Source organism: Hibiscus syriacus, unplaced genomic scaffold (genome assembly GCF_006381635.1).
Source record: "Hibiscus syriacus cultivar Baekdansim isolate YM2019G1 unplaced genomic scaffold, ASM638163v2 tig00110332_pilon, whole genome shotgun sequence".
Taxonomy (NCBI): domain Eukaryota; kingdom Viridiplantae; phylum Streptophyta; class Magnoliopsida; order Malvales; family Malvaceae; genus Hibiscus; species Hibiscus syriacus.
The window spans coordinates 6,242,093-6,253,279 of record NW_024062688.1 but is presented as its reverse complement, the minus strand read 5'-3'; the positions used below and the strand labels follow the sequence as shown (position 1 = coordinate 6,253,279).

Here is an 11,187-nt window from a genome sequence, read left to right as displayed (position 1 = left end):
GGGCTCTATCTCAAGGAGGTAAGGAGGCCTTTATAAAATCTGTACTCCAAGCTATTCCTCTATTCGCTACGAATTGTTTCTGGTGGTAAAAATCAGAGATCAAAATGGGTATTCACTGGTGTTTCTTGGAGTGCCCTCTGTCAGTCAAAAGAAAATTAGAGTTTGGGTTTTCGTGATCTTGCAAAATCTAGCATCGCTTTGCTGGCTAAGCAAGGTTAGAGGCTTCTTATGAATCCTACTTCGCTTGTAGGTCATCTCTTTCGTACAAAGTCTTACACGACGGGAAATTTCTTGAGCTCTAGTGTTGGAGTTGCACTGTCATACATTTGGCGAAGTATTCGTTGTGCAAAAAGCCTTCTCTTGAAAGGGTTGGGGTGGAAGGTTGGGACGGACAGCTCCATCTGAGTCTGGAATGACTACTAGTTACCGGTACATCCTCCATGACTCGTTACTTTGAATGAGAATGAAACGATTGGGAGGGTGGCGGATTTGATCATAACTGATTCGGGGGTTTGGAACATTGATATGGTTGCTGAGATATTCGATGTAGAGGATGCAGATTTGATTGCGGGTATTCCACTTTCTTGGTTTCCCCAAGAAGACTGTCGAGTCTGGGGGGGGGGGTGAGAAATCGAGATTGTATACTGTTATTGGACGAGGATGTAGTCTCACAGCAGGAGAAACCCGTTTTTAATAAAATTTGGACTTGTTCGTGTCAACGAAAAATAAAGATCTAAGCTTAGAAATTTGTACGTAATTACATCCTGTAAAAGCATAATTTATTTAACAAACGTATCATGCATAACTCAATGTGCTCGAAGTGTGATGGTGAAGTGGAGACAAGTATTCATATTATTCGTGATTGTGTTCTTGCCTCTAGTGTGGGTTCGTTTGAATTATGATTGGCCCCCGAACATTGCTGCTGGCTCTATGTTAGAATGGTTAGTATGATTATTTCAATTTTATCCCACTAGTAAGCATGCGGAAATTATAACTGCTATTTGGGCACTTTGGTATGCAAGGAATAAACATTACCATGATGGGCTGCTTAGGAAGGCGGAGGACATGGTGGCGCTAGTTTAATCTCAATGTCTGGACTTCTCCTTGGCTAACGCGAGACTTCAAGGTCCATCTCGGCCTGTCCAGTTCCGTTGGAAGCCCCCTATCGCTCCAATGGTAAAAATAAACTTCGATGCACGGTTTTCCGTCACAAAAAACGTCTTGGTCAGGTATCGTAATTCGAAACAATGAAGGATTGATAATGGGTGCTTGTCAAAAGAGTTTGTAGGATTACCTCAGCTTTTCAGGCGAAGGCGGTTGCAGCGCTGCATTTGGTTATCTTCGCGATTGAGATGGGGTTTATGTTGGTGACTGTGAGGACGATTCCAAGACTACAATAGAGAAACTCAGCTCCAGCTCTCCTGATTTTTCTGAAATCAATGCTTTGATTTGGGAGACACAACGACGGACAGAGTCCTTCATTGCATGCTTGTTTAGTTTCGTTCCCAGGGAAGGAAACATGGTGGCTCACTGCATGGCGGCGGTTCCCGGCCTTGATTCACTCTGGTAGTCACCAGTTCATCTTTAGGCTCTACTTTCTTTCTCGACTTTCAATTTAGTTGTTTGGGTGGGTCTTAACTAGATTCCACGTTTAGTTTCTTTACTTTAGTTGTTTCATGTGTGTTAATAAATGAAGAGCTGCCGTTATTATTAAAAAAAAAGAAGAAGATAGTTTAGATACTTAAACTAAAAATTTAATGGGTAAAGTACATAAATGATCCCTTGATTATAAGATATTGTTTTACTAGGTTTATCTATTATTAAAAGTTATCAAATCGTCCTTTGACTATAAAATGTTACTTTGTTAAGTCCCTCGACTATTAAAAGTTATAAAATAATCACTCGACTATTCATTATATTTCAAACTCATCATTTTTATTAAATTATTTAAGCTACACGTTAACATAATGACTACAATATGATAACCGTTTGAGATTCTAAGATCAGATTTTATTATATCATAGTTAATAGGTTAACATTCAGTTCAGAATATCGTCCATTTTTCAATGAAAAAGAATGAATTTGAAATATAATAAATAGTCGAGTGATCATTTTATAATTTTTAATAGTTAAAATATCTAAAAAATAATACTCTATAATTAAAATATTATTTTATAATTTTTAATAATTAAGTAATTTAGTAAAACAATTACTATTTGTGTTTTTAGTCCAAAATTAATATAGTTTGACCTTTTTTAAGTTCAAGGCTTTTATTTATAAAATAGCAAACCCAACTGGGTGTTTGGGGTGGGTGCGGCGTTAACTGTTTAGGTAGCTAACAAAGGAGCTACATTTCCTCTTCTACAGTCCTCTTTGCGTTCTCCTTTAACCAAATCACTCATCTCTCGTAGTTTGATTTCATTGGTACTCTCTCTCCTCTCTTACCTTTTTAGCTCAAATGGCGTTTTTGCTTCTCTTTGCTTAATGCTATTATTTTCTCTCCTATTGTTTCGGTTTTCAGTGATTGGGTTTTTCTTTTCTGCTTTGGATCTGCCTTGGGTTTTTCACTTAAAACTCGTACCTTTTTAAATCTATATGGAGATCTGATTTCAGTTCAAATTTTCACTGTTTTGGGATTTCTTTTTACAGCCTTCTGCTCATTTTTTATGCTAGGTTTCATTTAATCGAGCAACCTCTGTTCCTTGCATGCTGCTTTTTTTATGCTATGTTTTATCTGTAATGGCTATTTTCTCTCTTTTAGTGAGGTACTAACTTATTTTCTGCTCATGTGTTGGTCGGCGGTGCCTTTTGATCTGACATTTATTAACCAGGGATGGACCGTGCCTTATTAAAATTTTAGAAGTTCGCCCTCTAACATAAAATCCGGCAACTGTTTGGCTCGTAAGAATTTGCTCCAGCTTTGCTTAGATAATTTATGCTCCTCTGGTGATAGATTTGTTTCTTTGTTTTTTAGTTTGGGCAAATGACTAGCATTTGTATTTTAAATGCTTCTTGGATTCTTCTCGCATTGTAGATCATCTAGTTATACTGTCTGACCTAATTGAATCATGATGGGTTGTTCTTATGATTTTTTTTTTGGTTTTTTATGTTAGCTGTTGGTGGAGTTAGAGGGGGAAGCTATGTTGAACTCCAAATGCAGACATGGTGCTGTTTGTAATGATTTTGAACTATGTTTATGTGAGATTTGATCAGAGTATTTGAAATTCTTCATATCCCCTAATGGCCTCAAAATCTAGTTCCAAAATTCCTCCCAATCAGCAACAGAAGACGAACAAATCTGAGCTGGCTATGTCGGAGTGCCTTCTCCGGTCAGTAGAGACTGCACGAAAACAAGGTGTGGCTGATGCTTCTGAAAAGAAAAGGTCACCCATTTTTGATCAAAATGGTTCTGTTGAGTCTTTAAGCAAGAAGTTGGAGTCATGCTCATTTACATCATGTGCTAAAAAAGCATCAGACAGAGTAGATTCATCCGAAATTTCTGCTAAGCAAGAAAAGAAAATATCAGAATATGGAAGTGTTAAAAACAGCTCAGTATCTGCCAAAGTTAGCGATGGGTCTAGTAGTCTTCCCAAGATTAGTGACCGTCTTGACCGTCTTGAGAGTGGCAAGAGCAGCATGTGCAGAGGTAGCACAAGTAGTGATGTGAGTGAAGAAAGCACATGCAGCAGCTTTAGTAGTAGTATCAATAAGCCTCACAAAGCAAACGACTTGAGGTGGGAAGCTATCCAGGCTGTCAAGGCAAGAGATGGGATTCTAGGTTTGAGCCATTTTAGACTGCTAAGGAGGTTGGGTTGCGGGGACATCGGGAGTGTTTATCTGTCGGATTTGAGTGGAACTAAGTGTTATTTTGCAATTAAGGTTATGGACAAAGCATCTTTAGCAAGTCGTAAGAAACTGCTTCGGGCTCAAACAGAAAGAGAGATACTGCAATCTCTTGATCATCCCTTCCTTCCTACACTTTACACACATTTTGAGACAGAGAAGTTCTCCTGTTTGGTAATGGAGTTTTGTCCTGGTGGAGACTTGCACACCCTCAGGCAGAAGCAACCCAGGAAACATTTTCCCGAGCAGGCAGTAAAGTATGACAATCAAATCTGAAAAGATATTTCATGTTCTTCACTATCATGTGCATGCCTTTTCTTGTTCGCTTACTTTTCAACCATCTATGATGTGCTTGCTTTCAATCCTAAGTTGTCTGATTGCTTGAAGGGCTTTGGGGTTCTTGTCTCTTGTAATTCCTATATTTTTAAGCATCTACCTAAGTGAAATATAGAAAAATGCTTCAGTTTTCTGATGTTTTTGAAACATATATGCCCACAGTTGTCTTTTCAAGACCATTTTTTCTGTTATGGGATTGTACCATCGACCATGTTGCAAAGGGTAGCTAATCCTTTGAAAGGTATTATTGTGCAATAATTTGTTTGAAAATTTTGGTTCATGCTATAAAGTTTAAAAACCTTACACCTTGCCTTGAAAAACTTGTTTGCTGATGTTGGACTGAATGAGAATCTCTTTAAAAGGAACAACTTTGTGGAAGCTCAGTAATGAAAATTTTCATTTTATTTCCTTTTTGCTATTTGCATTTATTCATATGGAATAAAATTTGTTGAAATTTATTCTGCATTGCAGATTTTATGTGGCAGAGGTCTTGCTAGCACTGGAATATCTTCATATGCTTGGGATCATCTATCGTGATCTTAAGCCAGAAAATGTTCTTGTGAGGGAAGATGGTCATATAATGCTCTCTGATTTTGATCTTTCCCTTCGTTGTTCTGTCAGCCCAACTCTTGTCAGGACGTCTTCTCTCGAATCAGATACATTAAGAAAGAACCCAGTTTACTGTGTTCAGCCTGCCTGCATTGAACCTTCTTGCATTCAGCCGTCTTGCGTTGCTCCAACAACTTGCTTTTCTCCCCGTCTCTTTTCTAGTAAGTCCAAGAAAGACCGCAAGCCAAAATGTGAAATTGCAAACCAAGTTAGCCCATTACCCGAGCTAATAGCAGAGCCAACTGATGCCCGGTCAATGTCATTTGTGGGGACTCATGAGTACTTGGCGCCAGAGATCATAAAGGGTGAGGGCCATGGAAGTGCTGTTGATTGGTGGACTTTTGGAATCTTCCTCTATGAACTTTTGTTTGGTAAAACCCCTTTTAAGGGATCTGGCAACCGGGCAACATTGTTCAATGTCATAGGAGAGCATCTTAGGTTTCCAGAATCACCCGTTGTGAGTTTTGCAGCAAGGGACCTCATAAGAGGACTACTTGTAAAAGAACCACAACATAGATTGGCTTATAAACGAGGGGCAACCGAGATTAAGCAACAACCCTTCTTTGAAGGTGTGAATTGGGCATTGATTCGTTGTGCTACCCCACCTGAGATTCCAAAGCCAGTGGAGCTTGAACGAGTAACAGCTTCCCCGGCATCAAGTGAAAAGGCTGCTGTCAGTGCAGCTGCTTATGATAAAAAGGGTTCAGACAATTATCTGGAATTCGATTTCTTTTAGCATTTGTTGCCATTAATTGCAAACCCAATCCGTTTCTCTTTAGGGAGAAGAATTATCATGAACACCCCAATGGATGTTGGTAAGATGTGGATGAAGTTTTCATGTTGATGGATACATTACATGGAAAAAGCCAAATGTTTGTAGTTGCTTCCTATTTTAACAAATTTTAATCTGCATTTTGTAATTATTGCATTGGCTGGCCCTCTGCCACACTATGCCTGACAACTATAGAGAAAAATAACAAATGGGAATGATGAACATATAGAAATTGTAGCATGTTCAAAATCATCGGTTTGGAAAAATATTGTACGCCAGAAAACATTAACATGTTAACGCCCATACGTGATAATAAAATGCAGGGGAGATATCAAGATATTTCTGAAGGTTTAATCACACACGGTGATGGCGTTGGCAGAGGAATCAATGGAAGGGGACAGCGTCCAAGACGGGGCATCCATACTTGAGTGGCTTTTACCCACCACTATGTTCGCCCCAAACACCATCAACATCGAAAGAAAACAAATTGTTTTCTTCTTCTTTGATGAACGCCAATGTCCCCCCCCCCCCCTCAGTTGTCTCAAATAATTCACTTGATTTTATTCTATTTCACCTCCACTGCTCGAGAATCTGTATGTGTTACAGGCTTCTGTTGATGACATCGACATTTTCATGAAGCCTTTTCTTTTAGCGAGTTATGCATTTAAATTAGGCAAGGTGTATATCTAAACTAGCAATGCCAATATTCCCGATACCTATGCCCAACGTATCTACACTTGGCAAGTTATGTACTAGAATTATATTGTTTCATTTTTATCTTGTTATAAACAAATTTAAAACATTTGTATATTTATATCATATTCTTATTATTTATTATTCCATTTTTATGTCATATATAAACCATTTTTCTCACGTTCCTGTTCTTACCGTATTGTTAAAGAGTACAATTGCTTCAAAAGATAAAATGAAGACACAGAATCCAGAAAATATAACATTAAGCTTGTCAATGAAAGTTGTCCAATTTATGGATCATTGTGACATGTTTTAAACATAAACTAACCCTTTTTTATGTTTTTTATTCCACTATGGGTTCTTCCTTTTTCTGCTGTCTCATGAGCTGCTGATTGAATGCTCTAGAGATCAGCAGCTATCTGAATACATGAAACCTGTGCTCTGACTTTTTCTAATCAACTTTGAAGGGAAAAAAAACAAATCAACAGCAAATTTTATAGTAACATGTATATCGGCTTCAACCTACATGTACAAATTTGGGCATTTATGTTAGCAGAATAACATAAACTATCAATTTCAATTAATTACAGAGCGAGATTAGAAACCACACTGGAACTATTTCCCAAGCCAAGAGACCATTGTTTTGAGCTGCAATTCCACGCTCAAAGCTACGAATAGCATAAGCATCCTGCAAACAGAACATTATAACATATGGAGAGCATTAATATGCAGAAAACTCGGGAAGATATAAGGTTACCCCTGAGATAGTATTGACCACAAAGAACCCAAACATGCTCTTCTCGCGTAATGTTGTGTTGGTCAGCACATAACTCTCCACATACTCCCATTCCAAAATCATTATATACATCCCACGACCCATCTTTGAGCATGCCATCTACAATGGTATCATGTCCTATTCGAGATCCATTTCTGCCCACGAATCGAAGATAAACTTTCAATGGCTTACGACAGCATATAGATAAAAAAAATCAACAAATACTTTAGAGAACCATCCAGTTTATTAAGAGCTGCAAGAAGCAGAAAATTATTTCTTTTAAGCAAACAGTAATCTTCTGTGGTGTAAATATCGGTTCACTGACATATCCATCAAATGAAGCACCAATCTATTCCTATAAATGAAATCTTCATTAAAAAAATAACCCTCCAAACGGGAGTGACTAATGAACCACCAACCAGTGTTGGGTGCAATGAAAAGGCACATTGCACCCGCAAGGAGAGAACCCATTACCCATGTTTGAACCTTGGAGACAACCTTGCTGGGACAGGGAGCCCTGAACCCCGAACATGGACCATAAAATGGAAATGGACTAAACCAGAAAAAAAGTGACTAATTAACTAGATAATGACCCTGACAGGTACAGGGTCTGCAATTCAGTTCAATGCTCATGTCAGAATACTCTTTGAACTAGTAACAGAATTATTGTTAAGTTCATTAAATTTCATCAACATTTGCAAGACAAAGTGCACTCTTAATTCAATGAATTTTCTTTTATATTTTATTTTTATTTTTTGCAAAAAAACAGCATGAAACAATTCAAGACTGAACAAAAACATGGATGCATGCACACCTTGCTTCTACCAAATACTTGAGTGCGCTTGACATGCTTTCCATACCACCAGCAACCGCAACATCATTGATGCCTAACCGGATAGTTTGCGATGCAAGCATCATCGCTGGGATAACAAGGAATAATCAATAAGACATCAAAGAATCAACATCCTTCAATACAGAAAGAGGATTTTACCTTTCATCCCAGATGAACAAACTTGTTAACAGTGGTGCAAATGACGGAATTCGGAAGACCCGCACCTAATGCAGCCTGTCTAGCTGGAGCCCGGCCTAAGTTTGCACTAAGAAAATTCACAAAGAAAACCTCCTGTGTAACATCCCAAATTATGGGTTAGTGACTAAATTGTAAAATTTCAGAATTTGGTGATTAAAGTGGAAAAGTTGAAAAGTTCAATGATTTATGTGGAGATAATCCCTAGAAGTTTTTAGTAATTATCCAAAGTAGTAAAGGGCAAAATGGTCATTTGACAATAAAATATATTTTTATCCCCTTTAATAGGAGATTAAAACGTGAAAGATGAAAACATTTCATCTCTTCTTCCTTTCTTCTTTCTCCTCCCGTAAGAGCTCAAGGGCAAAGGTAAGTTTCTTCATTAGTTGATTATTTGTTCAATTAAAGGTTGGGTTTTGATCATTGGATGGTAATTAAGCTTAAGGAAAGCTTAATTGGTTCTAAAACAACAAGATGAAAGGTATAGGAGAGATTAAAGATTTTGAGTTTTTGAATGAAATCTTGAAATAAAGTTGATAAGTTGAATTTGACTTGTCAATAGTTGAATTAAGAGATTTGGAGTGATAGAAAGGAATTTAGAACATGTTGAAATTTGAGTATAATTCTTGAATTTCATTAAGAGGAGAGGATTTTGAGAATTTAGATGGATTAAATGAGTACAAATGGGCTTAAGTATGTGTGTTTGAGTTTAGTATATAGAAGAGGTTAAATATGAAGTGTTTAAGATGAAATAAAGTAAATTTCGTGCTGAAAATATGATTTCTGGGCAAGGGGAATCGGTACCCATTCAAGGGGAATCGGTACCCATTCAATGGGGAATCGATACCCCTCAAGCGAACCAGAAATTCCAGAATCTCATAGGGGAACCGATTCCCCCACATGAGGGAATCGATTCCCCCTAAAGGAAAAAAATGTGAATATTGGTTTAATAAGTTCGTTTAAGTTGCTAGTATCAAATTACAAGGTGTAGGTATTTAATGATTTCCTTAAATGTACATTTATGTAGATTCTGAGCGTAAAGCAATTCCGGAACATTTGGCAAGTAAGATCGATCAAGGGAATGATAAGAGATTGGAATTGATTAGTGAGGCCAAGGTGAGTGCATACTAGTGACATGTAGTGTTTAATGGAAATAAGACTTGCGATGAGTCTATTTCCTAGAGTAATATGCATGAAGTCATGGACATGATTATGTGTTGGTTATAATTATATGTGATTATATGTATTACATTGATTGTATGTATGCATGACTAAAGATAATGATATGCTTTGTATATGCTATATGATTTATGTAAAACTTTATTATGTAATAATGAAAAAATATGGAATAAGTTATATGATAGAGTTATAAGAAATGAAATGAACATGAGAGAATAAGATAATCAAGTATAAGTCATATGATATGGTATAAGTGATTATACGAGAAATGTTAGGAGACTCTACGAGGATAGTATAAATTTGAGGGCATAAACATAAATAAGGATACATAAGTTATATAGGGAAGATTGATAAATTAAAGGAAACTATGGTTTATGTATTAAAGTGAAGAGCTACAAAGTTTTATTAAATAGTATTGTGGAAGTCATGAGAAATTGAACTAAATAAATAAATGGTTTATGTGAGTGGAAAGGGAAAATGATATAAAATAAGTGGAAATTATTTATAAGATAGAATGAGACTAATTGAACCTATAAGATAAACTTTATAAAGGAGTACTTGGGTAAAATCATTATATGATACAATTATAGAGTATTACTATACAAATTATATTAAAATAGGATATATGAGAATATGAGTAAGTTTATAGGTTATTGATAGGACATATAAGAATATATAAATGTATGATAATATGAAAAAGTGAAATAAATTTAATGATGTTGAACCCTATGAGTAGAAGTTATGTGATTATAAGTAATATGATTATATGATTACAAGATATGATACATGATATGAGATATATGAAAGAGAAAATATATGTTATATGAAATATTATATGACTATGTGATTATATGAAAATGTTCTACGCGTAAGTGAACCATGTGTTTATATGTATATGGGATATGTGATTTATATAACAATGAGCTATGTGAAAGGACTGCATGACTATGTGTATATGTGAATATATGTTAACATAAATATTAATGCCCATGTTATGTGTCATGAGAGCTAGGGGTATAGTTGGCATGCCAAGAGTCGAGGGTCTACGCGGTCCTTCGGGGCATATATGTATTCTTTGGAACATGTGTGAAGTCTTGTGAGACACATACTTGATCCCTAGTATATGTATATGATTCTTAAGGAATGATATGTGATCCTTATGGACATTATTATATGGAACTACGGTGCAATTCTACGCGACACTCCGGTGCAATTCTACGTGGCACTTTGGTGCAATTATACGGGCTGTGGTGACAGCATAGTGTACAACCTCTATAGACTCACATATCTATAGTTCTCACATGTGTACATGGGCTTTGAAAAGAGAACATAATTTAATATAATGATATGTGTATTTCTAATGACATGGTACAAGTGCATATATGTCATGGTGATATGAGATGCTATGTGTTTATGTATTATATGACTATAGAAATTAGTAATGTATTGTGGTATATTAAAATGTATATTATATGTTTATGCTCATATGACGTAATTGAAGTTATGACAAGGGAATTAGTAAAGATAAACATGTTGGTGATATGAGAACAATGTAGGTGATATATGTATATGTTGTGTGATATGAATTGCATGATATGATATATGTGTGATAGGGGTTATGGTATTTGTTACATAATATACATGAATATATGTTGATGTATATATAAATGAGCTGTATGATTTGATAGCATAAAACGGTCATGCATGATTAGTGGGTATGAATTCCATTAGATGTGTTTTCTTTATGTCTCACTAAGTCATCGACTTAGCGTGTGAGTGTTTCACACGCATGTTACAGAAAGTGAATATAGAAGCTGTGAGGAGCAAGACAGGTCAGCATCTCCCTTATAAGATTTCAGATCAGAAAATAGATGAGTTAAATGATTTTTTTATTATTTTGAATATAGTTGGCATGTACTAATTGATTGAGTTAAATATGCTCTGATCGATTTT

General features: G+C 36.2%; 1 protein-coding gene across 2 annotated transcripts; it reads left to right on the top strand.

Moving 5' to 3' along the window:
* Positions 1-2,292: 2,292 nt before the first annotated feature.
* Positions 2,293-5,711, top strand: LOC120119578 (serine/threonine-protein kinase D6PKL2-like). Of its 2 annotated transcripts, XM_039139385.1 has the most exons (4): positions 2,293-2,424; positions 2,522-2,901; positions 3,114-4,100; positions 4,651-5,711. In XM_039139385.1, the coding sequence occupies exons 3-4, from the start codon at positions 3,241-3,243 to the stop codon at positions 5,522-5,524; spliced, it is 1,734 nt and encodes a 577-aa protein (XP_038995316.1). In that variant the 5' UTR covers positions 2,293-2,424; positions 2,522-2,901; positions 3,114-3,240; the 3' UTR covers positions 5,525-5,711. The 2 variants fall into 2 exon arrangements, with proteins under 2 accessions (XP_038995316.1, XP_038995317.1); XM_039139386.1 differs by lacking the exon at positions 2,522-2,901 and having other exon boundaries at positions 2,299-2,424.
* Positions 5,712-11,187: the final 5,476 nt, after the last annotated feature.

Excerpts from the sequence above, each read along its gene's own strand:
- LOC120119578 (XM_039139385.1), top strand. The coding sequence starts at position 3,241 with ATGGCCTCAAAATCTAGTTCCAAAATTCCTCCCAATCAGCAACAGAAG. Across the intron at positions 4,101-4,650 it reads TTTCCCGAGCAGGCAGTAAA|ATTTTATGTGGCAGAGGTCT; the intron begins GTATGACAATCA and ends TCTGCATTGCAG.